General features: G+C 40.1%; 1 protein-coding gene across 1 annotated transcript; it reads left to right on the top strand.

Moving 5' to 3' along the window:
• The first annotated feature begins 1,181 nt into the window (after positions 1-1,181).
• LOC132068824 (xyloglucan 6-xylosyltransferase 2-like) lies at positions 1,182-3,065 on the top strand. Its single transcript, XM_059462557.1, has one exon. The coding sequence runs from the start codon at positions 1,461-1,463 to the stop codon at positions 2,841-2,843; it is 1,383 nt and encodes a 460-aa protein (XP_059318540.1). The 5' UTR covers positions 1,182-1,460; the 3' UTR covers positions 2,844-3,065.
• The last annotated feature ends 14,426 nt before the right edge of the window (positions 3,066-17,491 follow it).

The following is a 17,491-nucleotide window of genomic DNA, read 5'->3' as shown; positions in this document are numbered from 1 at the left end:
AATGAAGCTACATAATAAATTCGAATGGGTCGGGTTACTTATGGCTTGGGTCTAATAGCTGCGTAGACAAATAAATCAGTACCACCTATTTAATTAGAGTCATACGTATGAAAATCTTGCAATTCCATTAAAATGAGAGATATTTATAATCGTAACAGGCAATTTGAGTCCAATAGGTGAAGGAGGGGCATTTTTAACCTGCAAACTAACATTAAGAGCAGTAGGAGTCCAACAGATGGATGAGGGCAAATTTAAACCATTTTCAATATGTTAGGGACATTTTTTACCCTTACAATTTCACATTTAATGGCATTGCACATAGGTAAAAATGTGTGAAATGTTGATTCGGTCATATTTTTTTATGCCCTTCAAAATTATATTATATTTGAAGAAAATCAGTTCATTTTGGATAAAATCGGAATACTTGATAATTATTTTTAGAATATATATAAGTTGAAAGTTTATTTTTTAAGTCGCATTTCATAGTATTTGCGCAGATATATTCGTGCAACGCACGAACATACAGACTAGTATAAAGAAAAACATAAAAACGGTGGAGAGAATAATCTCCCCATAAATAAAACTCTTTAAACGACTACATTATGGATGCTATTGTGTTGTTTGTGTAAAGGAAGAATCCCCAATTTATAGAAATACAAAACTTTTCCTCGAAGAAATATTAGTCAAATATGAAAGAGATCTTTTCCACCTAGAAAATCTTTTTCACAAAAAAAATAATAATCTAATTATGGTAGAAAATCAGGACAAAATCCTAACAATAATCTCAATATTATTACTCAATTGGCATACTTAAAGCTAATGCCTACACTAGAAGTCTTGTATGATTAGAAACCAATCAGTACATCTTCCACAAAAGATTTCACGCGAAGTAAGCAGGCCCGCCAATATGTCATAATCTCGGAAAGACAAATGTTTTATGTACGTAATATCTTGAATTTTCACTGCAACTTGCTTTCTACCAAGTTAGCCAAAGAATAAAATAAAACAAAAGATGAAAAATGGAAACAACACAGCACTACTCTGCACTACTCTCCCACTACGCGTAGTATCATCCAGATTCCAGACTGTAAATGATTAATAAATCATTTTATTAAATGATTAAAATAATCTATACTTAAAAATAAAATATTAATTTTATGTTTAAACCTTGTCGGATTCAAGAAATGATTACACATATTGTTTCCTTCTTGTACTACTTTCTATCTCCATCTCCATTTCTTACGCATCTCTCTCCACCGACACGTTTCTTTCCACTTTCCCTCATAAACCCACCATCAGATCCTTCTCTAAATCTCCATTTATTCTAACAACGAGTTTCCCCTTTCAAATGAAATCAATATCAAAACTTTCCATTTTGGTTTGGTAAAACTTTCCACGATTTGATTTTTATCCATCAACAAGATTTGAATTTTATTCCATTTTGAGGTTGAGGGGGAAAGATGTTAGATCGATTTTTGAGTGCTAGGAGAGCATGGCAAGTGAGGAGAATTGTGAGGAATGGGAAGCTAACATTCTTGTGTTTGTTCCTTACGGTTATTGTCCTTAGAGGGAATTTGGGTGCTGGTAGATTTGGTACTCCTGGTCAAGATTTGAAGGAAATTCGTGACACTTTTAGCTATTACCGCAAGCGCGTCGAGCCCAGACGCGTTCTTGAAGAAGCACAACAGGTATCTACAACCACTGCAACAACTGATGGTGCAGATAGTAACAATTATGCTAATTTTGATTTGAAGAAGATTTTAGTTGATGAGGATGATGGTGTGCCTGAGTTTAAGAGAGATCCAAATCAACCTTATACTCTTGGTCCTAAAATAACAGATTGGGATGACCAAAGAGGAGAGTGGTTGAAAAAGAATCCTAATTTCCCTAGTTATGTAGGGGCTAATAAGCCAAGGGTGTTGTTGGTTACTGGTTCATCTCCTAAGCCATGTGAAAATCCAGTTGGTGATCATTACTTGTTGAAGTCAATAAAGAACAAGATTGATTATTGTAGGCTTCATGGGATTGAGATTTTTTACAATATGGCTTTACTTGATGCTGAAATGGCTGGTTTTTGGGCTAAATTGCCATTGCTTAGGAAGCTTTTGCTTTCACATCCTGAGGTTGAGTTTTTGTGGTGGATGGATAGTGATGCTATGTTTACTGATATGGCTTTTGAGCTTCCATGGGAGAGGTATAAAGATGCTAATCTTGTGATGCATGGATGGAATGAGATGGTTTATGATCAGAAGAATTGGATTGGTTTGAATACTGGTAGCTTCTTATTGAGGAATACTCAATGGGCTTTGGATTTGCTTGATGTTTTGGCACCTATGGGACCAAAGGGAAAGATTAGGGATGAAGCCGGGGCGCTTCTTACTCGGGAGCTTAAAGATAGACCCGTTTTTGAAGCTGATGATCAGTCTGCAATGGTGTATATATTGGCAACTCAAAGGAAGATATGGGGTGATAAGGTGTATCTTGAGAATGCTTATTACTTGCACGGTTATTGGGGAATTCTGGTAGATAAATATGAAGAGATGATTGAGAATTACCACCCTGGTCTTGGTGACCACAGGTGGCCACTTGTTACTCACTTTGTGGGTTGCAAGCCTTGTGCAAAGTTTGGAGATTATTCGGTAGAGAGGTGCTTGAAGCAAATGGATCGTGCATTCAACTTTGGTGACAACCAGATCCTGCAGATATATGGATTCACTCATAAATCACTTGGTAGTAGGAGAGTAAAGAGAACACGGAATGAAACAAGCAATCCACTTGAAGTGAATGATGAGCTTGGATTACTTCACCCTCCATTTAAAGCTGTCAAGGTATCATCTTCTTGAATACATATGAAAGGGATCATGCATTAAGGTCAAGATTGGGATACCCTTTTTACCTTAAATTTTTGTGCCATTTGATCACGATATGTGCCACGATGTACTTGTTATATTTATGCCTGTCTTAGAGCACTGGTTATTGTATTCCTTCATTTGTCATAGTGTTTTGTGACATAATCTTTTTAATTTATATAAATTTCAATGGGAAGCATAATTGAATTCATATTACATGTTCTCGTCGCTCAGTTTTGGTTATAGTTGTGATCTTTGAGGCAATGGCTTTGGCGCACTCTTCCTTCGTTGAGGTTATAATCTTGCCTTGTTCTCTTTTTGTATTGAATTCCACTGAAGAATGTGTTCTTATTGCTGCACATAGTTCATTTCAATTAGCCTTCTCAGTTAAATAATACTGCCACATTCTGCATTAAGTTTCTCTCGCTGTGGAACTTTAAATTGAGAATGTGCTTATGAGAAGAGTGAAGGAGCAAAGTATGCTTAAAACCTTGAACATCAGTCTAGGGATGTTACAGTGAGGTCCTGGTGAAATAGGAAAATGGGAAATTGTAGTACTATTCTTTTTGATTGGTAAAAGTAACTGTTATTGATGTCAATAGGACCAAGTAGGTACCAATCACGTTACCAAAAGAGTTATGGATTTCAGCCACTGGAATATATAAGGGAATCATGAATTCCAATATATCCTCTAATCTCTCTACAGGTTTCCTTTTACACCAAGAAAATAATTTCTGTAGACAAATAGACTTCCAAAAGATAATGACAGGAACCTATCCTCGAAACACCTATGATTTCCGTCTAAGCTATCCATAATACACATAGCGGTATGTTTTCGTAGCTTTTTCTGCTTCTCCCCATCTTCTGACTATTCCAGCTGCCAACAGCTACAGGTATGTTTTCCTTAGTTTTTTCCCCTTAAAAAAAGTAAGAAGCTGTTGGCAAAAATACTACAAATATATTGAGGAACATGCACCAGATTTTCCATATAAATCTGCACTGTGGAAGAACGTAATTGATATTCTCCCTATTTTCTTTGCAAAAATAACACACCTCATAACTTTATTCCCCTTCTTTGAAGATATTCATATATAAGGAAAGCGTCATGAATTGCTATCAGTCCAAACAGAGTCACTTTTTTTGGGGCATAAGTTTTCCATAACAGCTTCCAGGAACATTGTTGCCTTCCTAACCCCACTGCCTTAGATAGCCAATCGTAGCTAGAGTCAACTGTGAAGTTTTATTTTCTTAGCCATCCATACCTAAGAATCAGATCCGTCCCTTGTTAACACCACACTGTCCACAATCCTGAAGGTTTCTTCTGAAATAGAGATTCCACTTTTCCAGTTAGTTGCATTAAAGCGGTCAGTGCTGCAATTGTTGCAAGTTACTATTCTATATAGATCTGCATATGTAGTCTTAAGAGGTTGGTTTTCTAGCCACCTATATTGCTGGAGTCTTTGCTTTTGTCCCATTCCCCACATGGACTCGCACAATCCTTTCAAATTCTGCCCAGGGACACCTTATTTTCTTCCAAACTGCAATTTATGAAAAAATTAAAAATGTCAAACATATATGAATTAGTTACTATATCAATTAAATGGAAATTAAAAACTAATTTCAACATCCAATATGCAACAATGTCAACAATATTCCAACTCTTAAAAGATTGAGATTGAAAGAACCACCACTTTCCTTTTGGATCGCTTGTGTTGCATTGGTTGAAGCGCACACTTCTCTGAAGAGCATGACTTCACCAATGAACGTAAACCATTTGAACAAAAAGGCTTTTGTTATGTATCCTTAACTCCAAGACCTCCCTATATTTGTGGTTTCATCACTGTCGAGCATCTAACCAAATTGGCTTCTTTCTATCAGCATTTTCTTCCTACAAAAAGTTGATCTGTTTAGTGATCTTCATAGGAACAGGAAATAGAGACAGTATGTTGGAATACCATTCAGTGCGCTGTTAATGAGTGCCTCATATGCTGCTAATTCTTTTTTTCTTGGAGAAGTAACGATTATGCAAACTACACATCCTGTCAAACAAAGGCAAAGCCAGATAGTCAAAGTTGACTTAGCCAACTTACTAGGAACTTCATGCACGGTTCCTCTTTTCTTTCGGTAAGAAATTTATTAGAGGTTTCACAGTTGGAAAGTATCTATCGTGAAGATCCATATGTGAAGCTTAGAAATCTCTAACACGTACGGGATGTTATGTGAAATCTTGCTATGGAGTATTCACCTAGATTTGAATAGTATTAGTGCCCATGTTTGCCAGGAAATCGTATATAGTTTCAGCCTTACTTTTTGTTCTTTTATAGTTTTATTGAGCTTGAATGAAATTGGTGCAACCATGCAAACATGAGTGGACTGGACTGGATACAGAGGGTTCATATAGCACCCCATCTAGTAGGGATTAAGGTTAGTTGATTGATTGGTGGTTTCATTAAGCTTATGGAATCAGGCCCTGCTGCTTTTGTTTGGTGAGGTCATTGAAGCATCTCTGATTAGCTTTGTTCCACTTCGTTGCATATAAATAGCATGCTATCTAGTTTTGGCCGCTAGGTTCTGAATCACGCCCTGCTGCTTTTGTTTGGTGAAGTCATAGTAGCTTTTCTGTAGGGCTCTGTTCCACTTTGTTAGATGCACATAACATGCATCTTCTAAAGCATGCATTCTGTTCATTATGCAATGTAAGTGAGTTTAAGGATCTTTTGCCTACTGTATCATAGTCGGTTCACCTCAATTACAGTCCATGCTGATGGGAGAACAACTGAACACTGAAAACAGCTATCATAGTTATCTTTTGGCTTTCGCATCGTCCTTAGTCAAGACGATTTAACTCTCTTGAGACCTTTTACATACAACGGGTATAGTTAGTTTCAGTACTTATTAAGCACTTGTAACTAGGTGTAGCATAATAAACTAGATATCGCTTAATATCTTCGATGCAAGTTACAGGAGTATGTAGCACAAATTTGGCGGACTTGTCGACCGGGGGGCATGTGAGAAAATTAGCAAATGCAGTTATTGCGCAATCTGGCAGCTTAGAATAGCAGCAGTTATGTGAGTTCATTTGTATGAATAAGAAAGTATACTCTTTACAGAAGTATATTTATTGACACAATATGCTATTTCATCCCCGAGCTGCCACTGAAGCTCTTGATATTGCTTCGAACTTCAGCTACCAACATGATCACATGGAGAACCCTTAAACCAAGCCAAAAATTTTAATCCATTTTTGAAGAGTTAAATCAATGAAATTGTCTTGGCTGGAATACCTGCTTGTTGGAAATAATAATTCAAAATTGTAGGAGACGAAAATTGGTTAGGATTTGAAATTTTAATTCATGTCTAGTTAAGATTTATAGTCAAATTAGTATAGGAATAGGTTTTCCTGTTTTGAGTTAAAGTAGGTTTCTTACTATTATAAGTAGGGGTGCTACTAGTGTTTCATAACAAGAGAAAATAAGAGAGAACAAGAGAAATGGTAGAGATCCATAGAATTTATTAATAAAATAGTTTCCTTCACTGCTTCATGTTCGTTGTCTGTGTTATATAATATACTAGTAGTAGAAAAGCATAAAAATGTTGTAATCATGGAAGGAATTTTCTTGAAATTCTACGGTAAATTATTGGTCATTCACCACCAAAACCGAAGCCATTGCAAGATGGCTGTCTTGATGAAGTGTATCTTCTCAACCTGAGTTAACTTCATCTTTTACATGTTCACTTTCCATCAGTCACGTAATTTAAATGCCGTCCATCGGCCAGTAGCGATGGCAAGCGGAGCGGTTGCGGGGCAAATTTGATGTTATAAAGCCTTCGACCCACCCCGCATAGCACAATTTGATGTTTTTAACCGACTCCACATAGACCCGCATAAATATGGATGAATTTTGCCATCAGTCACGTAATTTAAATGCTGTCCATCGGCCAGTAGCGATGGCAAGCGGTGCGGTTGCGGGGAAAATTTGATGTTATAAAGCCTTCAACCCGCCTCGCATAGCATAATTTGATGTTTTTAACCCGCTCCACATAGACCCGCATAAATATAGATGAATTCTGCCATCAGTCACGTAATTTAAATGTTGTCCATCGGCCAGTAGGGATGGCAAGCCATGCGGTTGTGGGGCAAATTTGATGTTATAAAGCCTTCGACCCGCCTCGCATAGCATAATTTGATGTTTTTAACCCGTTCCACATAGACCCGCATAAATATGGATGAATTTTGCTTGTGTTGAAATTCTACGTCGTTAAACTCGTCATGGAAACAATGGCCCCTCAATAGCAGCACATAGATCTCTTCTGGTATGTTAGCCCATTTATTCTCTATATTTCAATTTTATTACAGTGGTTTGTACATTTTTATGAAAAAATTAATTTATTCTATAAAAATAGAGCAATCAATTGATAAAACACATCAGAGGAGAGGTGAATTGGATGTTCTTTATTTTTCAATAACTTTAGTGGAGTAATTAAGCTTATAATCCACTTAATAGTTAATTTCTGCAGAAAATGATACTTCTAAATGCTTAATTTGAGTAAAACTATTTGATGATGGGGGTATTCAGAATACACTTTTTTCCAATTAATACAAAACTGTTAATATCAACGTTGTGGAATGAACCCTTCATAGTTTATCAAAATATATTGATTTAACTTTACACTAATCTCTACAATACTTTGTATCATAATATAAATTGTACCACATATCGTTTTTGCCATAATTTAAAGAACAAATAAAAAAAAGTTAAAATTACGTCTAAACCTACATAGACCCAGAACCCGCACCACATCAGGTTTTTAAAACATTATTTCAACCCGCCGTCCATAATACCATAATTTCCAGCCGGAAACACAAATAAGAGAAGTAAGCACAATTGTTCTAAAACATTGCAAAGCTAAAAATATTGTTTCCAATATTGGTGTATACGGTAAAAACCGGGTCAATGTTTGACTGGTTAACCCGGAGCCGAGGGTATGACCAAATGAGCACAAGTATGTTTGGTTTTTTCTTCACACCAGGGGGTCGCGTCGAATGCAATTGACCTGAGACAGGGAAAGCGTGTCCGTTTGTTCGGGTACGGTACGCCGGTCCAAGATCATTGTGCCCGTTGGCCCGGTTAGCCGGTCCAAGATCATCGTGTCCGTTGGTCCGGATAGCCGGTTGCGGTGTTGCCACGCATCAGAAATCGTTCTGCCATTTTGTACTGACGAACGTATGAATGTCAGACCGTACGGTCCTACCTTATCCTTTTAGGGTTTCTTTATTCATAAGGGCTTTTGTTTTGTATTCAAAGCCCATGAGGCATACCTATAAATAGAGGACATTTTCCCAATTTTTGGGGTTAGCTTCTTCGGATCTAGAACATTGTAATAGCCAAATATCTAAAAGCTCTCTCTCGCTCTCTACGATATTGGTCCTGGATTTGTGGTGTTCTTTAGTTTTACTTATCCATTCAACATAATACGTTGCCTAGTATATATATTTAGCTTAAATCATCAATCTCAACACACTTACTCATAATATATATATATATATATATATATATATATATATATATATATATATATATATATTACCATATACATTTCATACCAACCAAAATAGATTAAAATTCATCCACATATCCTATACCTCACTTACAAATTTAATTGTTACCGAAATCCGGGTAAACAGTTTGGCGCCCACCGTGGGGCTAGGATAATAGTGGTTTTTTAATCTTTGCTTCTACCTTGCTTCACCCGTTGATTAAGGATTCTGCTAATTTCTACAAAAGCGGACGAAATGGCAAGTAGCGGACAGTTCGGTCATGTCAACAACAACGAAATTGTGGCTGAAAACGAGAACAGTGAGTTACGAAACCTACCTGCAGATCCAATCGACCCAAACTCTGTTGACTCGAGAGAAGGCCTCAACCGGCAGAACACCGTGAATCAGGCGAATGCCGCCTTACCGGCCACTGATCCCTTGAATACTCATAACTCAATTACTTTATCTCGGGCTCAGGGCCGGAAAACACCGGATACTCCTGATGAGATTAACTTATGTTTAATTTTTGAAATGTTACAGGAACAGGGGACTGCCATAGCCGAACAAGGGATTGCAATAGCTCAACTGCAAAGCAAAAATGATAAGGCAGCTCCGAAAAGGTCAAAAGGGGTCACCGAACCAACGAGAGATGAAACACGGATAGTCGAGAGTAATGGATCGGGAGCTGGATCATCCACCGAAGTTCTAAAGATGCTCGAGACCTTGGCAAAGCGGGTAGATTCAACGAAAAAGAGGGTGAAAATGTATAACTCTCGGGTGGATCAGATCCCGGGAGCTCCGCCGATTCTGAAAGGGCCGGATTCAAAGAGGTACATTCAAAGACCTTTCCCTCCAAGTGCGGCTCCGAAATTGATCCCGAAGAGGTTCAAGATACCGGATATCCAGAGATACGACGGTACAACGGACCTGCAGGAGCACGTGACTTCGTACACTTGTGCCATAAAAGGCAATGATGTCGAAGAGGATGAAACTGAGTCCATGTTGTTGAAAAAATTCGGGGAAACACTATCGAAAGGAGCGTTGACCTGGTATGACCATCTGCCCGAGCATTCAATCACTTCCTTTGAAATGCTCGCAGATGCGTTCATAAAAGCCCATGCCGGAGCTAAAAAGGTGCAAGCACGGAAGGCGGACATCTTCCGTATAGCCCAAAGGGATGATGAGTTGTTACGAGAATTTGTGAACTGCTTCCAAAGGGAACGGATGGAGCTCCCTCCGATTCCGGAAGAATGGGCTGCATAAGCTTTCACCAAAGGGCTTAATCCTCGGAGCTCGACTGTCTCATTCAAACTGAAAGAAAATTTGTTGGAATATGAGGTTGTAACACGGCAGATGTTCATAACAGATACGAATCAAAGATTCGGGTAGAGGATGACCAACTCGAACTTCCCTCGGGACCTATTAATATGAGTAAAAGCTCTGAGAGGTCGAGGAAAAATTACGAGCCGGAGATGCAACCATCGAGGGAAAGGTACCGGCCATACTCTCATTCAGAAAAATCGAGGCCTATCATTTAGACGTGATGCCGGGAGTTCGGCTAGCAACAAAGACTTATCGAGGATATCAGAGTACAACTCAACATTAACACCTCGGACCTCGTCTCAACTATCGACCGTACCACGGAATCTAGATGGCCTAGGCCATTGAGGTCAGACCCGAGCCAACGGGACCCGAGCATGGTGTGTGAATATCATGAAACCCATGGGTACAGAATTGAGGACTGTCGCCAATTAAGGGAGGAGGTGGCTCGCTTATTGAAGAATGGCCACCTTCGAGAATTCCTGAGTGAACGAGCTAAAAGCCACTACAAAGAAAGGAAGTCTCACAAACGGGCCGAGCCGGTGGAACCTCAACATGTAATCAATATGATAATTGGGGGAACGGATGCTCCTCGAGGGCCAGTGATGAAACGAACAAAGGTTTCCGTTGTACGTGAGAAGCGCAACCGGGATTATGTACCCGAGGGTTCCATCTCCTTCAAAGAATGAAGATGCAGAAGGCATCATTCAACCGCACAATGATGCATTGGTAATTTCTATCCTTATTTTCAGATCACAAGTTAAATGTATTTTGATTGACCCAGATAGCTCGGCCAACATCATCCGGTGGAGAGTGGTGGAACAGCTAAGGCTACTCGACCAGATTGTACCGGTAGCCCAAGTACTCAGTGGGTTCAATATGGCAAGCGAAACCATAAAGGGAGAAATTTCATTGCCGGTCAACGTTGACGGCACCATATAGCAGACGGTATTCTATATCATCGAAGGAGATATGAAGTATAATGCTTTGCTCGGAAGACCATGGATTCATAGCATGAGAGCAATCTTATCAACACTACACCAGTTGCTGAAGTTCTCGACTCCGGAAAGGATAAAAACTATCCGAGGCGAACAGCCCGCAGCAAGGGAAATGTTCGCGGTCGAGGAAGCGCCCCTTTTACCAAAAATGCCAGATCAAAGAGATGGTGAATTAATCGGAGGCAAGGACACCAAGTAGCAATTAAAGAATACGGGTTCGAAAGCGGAGCATAAGGGATCGGACCCGGTTGGTGAAGAGGACGAATTTGGAGTACCCAGGTCGTTCGTATTACCGGATGACTCGAATGCAACCAAGTCTACCGTGGAGGAGCTAGAACAAGTCATCTTGTTCGAACATCTACCAGATAGAAAGGTACACCTGGGCACGAGGTTAACCTCGGAGCTCAGGAACAAGTTAATTAAATTTCTTCAAGCTAATGCCGATTGTTTTGCATGGTCCCATATAGACATGACAGGTGTGCCACCGGAAGTCACGACTCATAGGCTTAGCCTCGATAGGAGATTTCCCCCGGTGAAGCAGAAAAGGAGGCTAATGGTTGAGCCGAAACATGCCTTCGTAAAAGATGAGGTAACAAAGCTTTTAAAAATAGGCTCTATCCGAGAGGTAAAATACCCAGATTGGCTAGCTAATGTAGTAGTGGTGCAAAAGAAAGGTAATAAATTTAGAATGTGTGTTAACTATAAGGATTTGAACAAAGCATGCCCGAAGGATTCGTTTTCGATGCCTCACATCGATCGAATGATCGATTCAACGGCCGGGCATGAGATGTTAAGTTTTCTCGATGCTTACTCTGGGTACAACCAAATCCGGATGCACTCGGAGGATCAAGAGAAAACATCCTTTATTACCCGATACGGGACTTACTGTTATAATGTCATGCCTTTCGGGTTAAAAAATGCCGGAGCAACTTACCAATGCCTAGTTAATGGAATGTTCGAAGAACAGATAGGGAAAACAATGGAAGTTTATATTGATGACATGGTAATCAAGTCCCTAGAAACAGAGGACCATTTAAAACATTTGCAGGAAACCTTTGATGTACTTCGCAAATACAACATGAAGCTTAACCCGAAGAAATGTGCCTTCGGTGTCCGATCAAGCAAATTTTTGGGTTTCATGGTGTCAAATCGGGGAATTGAAATTAACCCGGACAAGATCAAAGACATCGAGGATATTGAGGTGGTGAACAACGTCAAGGGAGTGCAGAGGCTCACCGGAAGGATAGCAGCACCGAGCCGTTTCATTTCGAGGTCTTCGGATAAAAGTCATCATTTCTTCTCATTACTGAGAAAGAAGAATGACTTCGTCTGGACACCAGAATGCCAAAAAGCTTTGCAAGAATTAAAAAGATACTTATCAAGTTCTCCTCTGCTGCACACACCGAAGGCAGACGAATAGTTGTTTCTATACCTTACTGTGTCTGAGGTAGCGGTAAGTGGTGTTTTAGTCCGAGAAGAAGCAGGTACGCAATTTCCAATATATTATGTGAGTAGAACTTAAGGGGATGCGGAGACTCATTATCCACACCTCGAAAAGTTGGCCTTGGCATTGGTAAGTGCATCAAGAAAGTTGAAACCCTACTTCCAATGCCATCTGATATGTGTAGTAACTACTTACCCGCTAAAAATGTCATGCATAAATCCACACCTCGAAAAGTTGGCCTTGGCATTGGTAAGTGCATCAAGAAAGTTGAAACCCTACTTTCAATGCCATCCGATATGTGTAGTAACTACTTACCCGCTAAAAAATGTCATGCATAAACCGAAATTATCGGGTAGACTGACCAAATGGGCCGTAGAGATTAGCGGATATGATATCGAATATAAACCTAGGACAGCTATTAAGTCTCAAATCTTGGCAGATTTTACCCCCGCCATGATCCCCAAGGTCGAGAAAGAACTTTTGCTAACCTCGAGAAAGGCTTCGGGTATCTGGTCTCTACACACAGATGGGGCTTCGAACCTAAAAGGTTCCGGGTTGGGCATTGTCCTTAAAACCCCCGCCGGTGATACCATTAGACAGTCGATTAGAACTATTAAATTAACTGACAATGAAGCCGAGTATGAGGCTATGATTGCAGGTTTGGAATTGGCTCGGAGTCTAGATGCCGAAATAATCGAAGCAAAATGCGACTCTCTCTTGGTCGTTAACCAAGTAAATGGCATCTTCAAGGTCAAGGATGAGCGTATGCAAAGATATTTGGCGAAAACTCAGGTGATATTACACCGGTTTAAAGAGTGGACCATGCAGCATGTACCCAGGGAGAAGAATAACGAAGCCGATGCATTGGCCAATTTGGGCTCTTCAGTCGAAGCGGAGGAAATCAACCCCGGTACCATAATGCAGTTGATGAATTCGGTGGTAGAAAACGGGCAGGCCGAGATAAACACAATGGGTCTAACTTGGGATTGGCGCAACAAATACATCGACTACTTGCAAGATGGGAAGCTCCTGAGCGACCCAAAAGAATCACGGTCACTCAGGACCAAAGCAGCACAGTTCTACTTAATAGACAGTCAATTGTATCGACGGTCCTTCTTCAGACCCCTAGCCAAGTGTTCAGGTTCCGGAGAAACGGATTATGTGATGAGAGAAGTCCACGATGGTACCTGCGGTAACCACTCCGGTGCAGAAGCCTTAGTTCGAAAAATCATCAGAGCTGGTTATTACTGGAATCGGATGGAGGATGATGCGAAGAATTTTATCCGAAAATGTGACGGGTGTCAAAGGCATGCCCCGATGATCCATCAACCCGGGGAGTTGCTACACCCGGTGATATCGCCTTGGCCATTCATGAAGTGGGGAATGGACATCGTCAATCCTTTGCCATGAGCTCCAGGTAAGGCTCGTTTCATTCTGTTTATGACTGATTATTTCTCAAAATGGGTTGAAGCGCAGGCTTTCGAAAAGATTAGAGAAAAGGAGGTTATTGACTTCATATGGGACCATATTATCTGTCGTTTCGGCATCCCGACCGAAATAACTTGTGATAACGGCCCTCAGTTCGTTGGCAGCAAGGTCAATAATTTCCTCGAAGGGTTGAAGATCAAGAAGATTGTATCAACTCCGTATCACCCAAGTGCAAACGGACAGGCGGAATCCACGAACAAAACAATAATTCAAAATCTGAGGAAAAGACTCGAGGCATCGAAACATCATTAAAGGGAAGTGCTGCCGGAGGTATTATGGGCTTACAGAACTACGTCAAAATCAAGCACTAGAGAAAAACCTTTCTCGTTGGTCTACGGGGTCGAAGCTCTGATTCCAGTAAAAGTTGGCGAACCGAGCCTCCGATTCAAATACGCCACCAGCGGGTCAAACGAGGAGGCCATGGCCATAAAACTCGACCTGGCGGACGAACTACGCGAAAATGCGTTGGTCCGTTTAGCAGCTCAGAAACAGAGAATGGAGAGGTACTACAACCGGAGGGCCAATTTTCAGCATTTCCAAGTTGGGGACTTGGTGCTTCGAAAAGTTACTTTGAATACCAAGAATCCCAATGACGGGAAGTTGGGTCCGAACTGGGAAGGGCCGTACAAGATAACCCGAATAATGGGCAAAGGATCGTACCAACTGGAATCCATGGACGGACAACGATTGCGCAATAACTGGAACGTGGCTCATTTGAAGAAATACTACTGCTAAGGTATGGATGCCTACCCTTGTGATCACCTTTTATTAACTTGTCTTCTTGTTTGCAGAAGTAGAGTGTCGAATGAAGTTAGGTCTTAAAACACGTGTTGCACTCTTTTCCTTAGTACGATTTTGTCCCGAGGCGGGTTTTCCGACAAGGTTTTTAATGAGGCAACAAGTACAACGTGTTACTTTATGAAAACGAGGCAAAGTACCCGGGAACGAAGGGTCTTCCCCTCGAGTGGGGACTTGATAGTGCTTACCCGACCATGCAGCTCGGATAAACACTAGGAGACTATCATACCCACATCGAGGTCTACGCCGGAAAGGTAGAATGAGTTCAACTCACCAAAGCAGATGAAGAAACACTGTTAAGTGCTACCCCGGAAAGGTCCTCGAAATTTTATGTTTCTCATCTTTGTCTAATCCCGAACCTTCTGTGTTAGGCTTCGATGTAAGGACCAAACGATAACAAACGAATCGTGTCCACTTAGTATTTGCTCCGGCAAAAACAGAAGGAAACGGATGAAGTCTCTATTATGTACGTGCAAATACTTGCAATATAAAGAAAGTTATGAAAAAATCGTCTCGGACATATCTTTTTATTAAATACCCTATACGGGGACTACCATCGAAATTCGGCAAAAGGCAACAAGGTCACGTTGAACCGAGCCAAAATCTTTTAACACCCTCGAATGGGGATTATGTTATACCTCGCATTTCGCACGTCGGAATATTTTTAAGTCGGTTGCGAAGAATTATGGACGAGGTTATCTCTCGACGTAGTTTTACGACAAATGGTTTATGATTTGTTTGGAAGGAAGCATTAAGGAAGAATTTGGGACGAAGAATGCATTATGGAAAAATCTAAAGGTTTCATGAAATAAGAATGAGGTGGGCCATGGCCACATGGATGCTTGAAATATATACATATGGAATTAGATGACATGTTAATCATATTAGTCATCTTTTATTATTGGAAGAAAATTTTAGAAGTTTGAATAAATTTGGAGGGAAAGGAAATTATTCTTTTGCATGACTTATTGGAGAAGCCATAAAGGGGACCTATGTGCTCAACTTATATTTGTAGAGGCTATATGTGTACATATGTATAAGGATGACAAGTCAAGGTAAGATTTTCATCATTTATTGTCAAGGAATTAGTTGTCTTTTTATTAAAAGAAATTTCTAGAAAATGGAAGAAAATTGGAGACAAATAAGGAGGAGAAAAACGTCCAAGGGGCACATGACTAGGCATGTGCCCATAAATATATATATATATATATATATATATATGGGTGTGTGAAGAAGAAACAAGACAATTCATCATTTGGAGTCTAGAAAAATCAAGAAAAAGAAAAGGAAAGAGAGAGAGAGTTGTTTGCCATGGTGGCCGACACACTTTGTTTTGTTCATGGGAAAAATATCTCCTTCATGTTCTCTTACTAATTGAAAGGCTCTCGTCGACGTGGAGTGGTTGTTAGGACAAGAAAATCATTCGTTGATGTTATAGCTATTCCTAGCCGAGAGAAAGAATTGGGAGGAGAAGGTATGATTCAATCTTATTCTTCTTATGTTATGAGTGATTTGTGTATGTTGTAAAGTGTGGAAATGGATTAAAATCATGAAAACATGGAAGTTGAAGTATAGCCGTGTATGTGTGTGTTGATGTAGGAATGATGTACAAATGTTATTTTGTATGTTGGTTGTTGTTGTTATAAGTTATATAATGAAGAAATGAATGAAATGCATGGAATGTTGTATGTTGAAGGTGCAGCCGTGAGGGGCTGATTTGGAGGGGAGTTGGATGAATAAACTTTATGTTGTATTTTGGTAGTTGTTTGTTGCGGATTATGTAATAAAAATGAAGGTTTAATGACTTATGTTGAAGTCGTAATTGTGCGGGCTGATTTGAGAAGGTAATGTGATCCTAATGTAGTTCTTGAATTTACTAAAATAATGTTGTAGCATATGGAATTGTTGGTGTGGTTATGGGTTTGGAAAGTAGAAAATATGTTATGAACGTTCCAAATGAAGTTGGAAGGTTTCGGGTGCATTGTGTATTGCATAGGTTGTTTTGAAATATGGTGTGACTTGTTTAGAATGTGTTATGAATTGGTTATGAATGTTGTTATTATGATTATTGGGTTGGTTGTTGTTGACATTAACCGAGGTTGAATTCTCGGGGTTGGTGAATATATAGGGGAGGTCTTTGTCGAAATTTCCGTAGAAGAGTAATGGCTTGGAATGAGATTCTTCGATGCTTACGGCTAATGTTGGATGTTCAATGACATTTTGTAGATCGCGAGAAGCGAGACGCAAGTTTGGATTAGCTTAAGGGCGGCCAAGGTATGTAAAGCTCACCTTTCTTTCTTTGGCATGTCTTAGTTCTATTAGGCTATGACAATGACCCGAGCCTTGGGTTATTCCACTCTTAGAATCCGAGCTTAGGTATGTACTTTGTTCGTTCCGTAAGATCTCTTCTTTAATGGGACCAAAATAAGATTTTTATGTTTTTAAAAGATTGAATTTTCAAAGGTTTTAAAAAGAATTTTACGGCTAAAAGGGTCCCGAACTTCAAACGTCAGTAACTTTTGCATACGAGCTCGGATCGCCCCCAAACATAATATGTATGTCCATAAGACATAACTTTCCCCTTCTTACCCTAGTCGGGCTCGGGCGGGGTCGACACCCGTCCGTGGGGCCCGCGACCTCTTTATGCTTATTCGGACGACCTTCGGAAAAATGTAAGTTTCGTTTCATTTGGACTTTTGCATATGAATTTTCTTACTTACTTAATGGTTTATGATTATGATTTTATGCATATGTATGCTCACGACTCCGCTCGTGCTCATGGTTGTACCTCGTTCACCGAGTCCGGGCCGGTTATGCTCGTGCGCAATATGATAAACTCGGTGTGATCTTGTGTTACGGTTCGCCGAGCTCCTCTCCGGAGGAGGGGGTTCCGTTTGGTGTGATCTTTGTGATATGGTGTGTACGGTCGGCTATGATGTGTTACGGGGATTTGTCGGGTTACGGAGATCCGAAATCTTCGGTGTGATGCTGTGGCGTGGCGCCAACGACGAGCGGGCGACCACCGTTCTAAGAGCATGCATGATTTGCATTTTAA

This window comes from Lycium ferocissimum, chromosome 8, assembly GCF_029784015.1.
Source record: "Lycium ferocissimum isolate CSIRO_LF1 chromosome 8, AGI_CSIRO_Lferr_CH_V1, whole genome shotgun sequence".
Classification (NCBI taxonomy): Eukaryota; Viridiplantae; Streptophyta; class Magnoliopsida; order Solanales; family Solanaceae; genus Lycium; species Lycium ferocissimum.
Note: the sequence above shows the minus strand (reverse complement) of the source record. Positions and strands in the feature narration are given on the sequence as shown.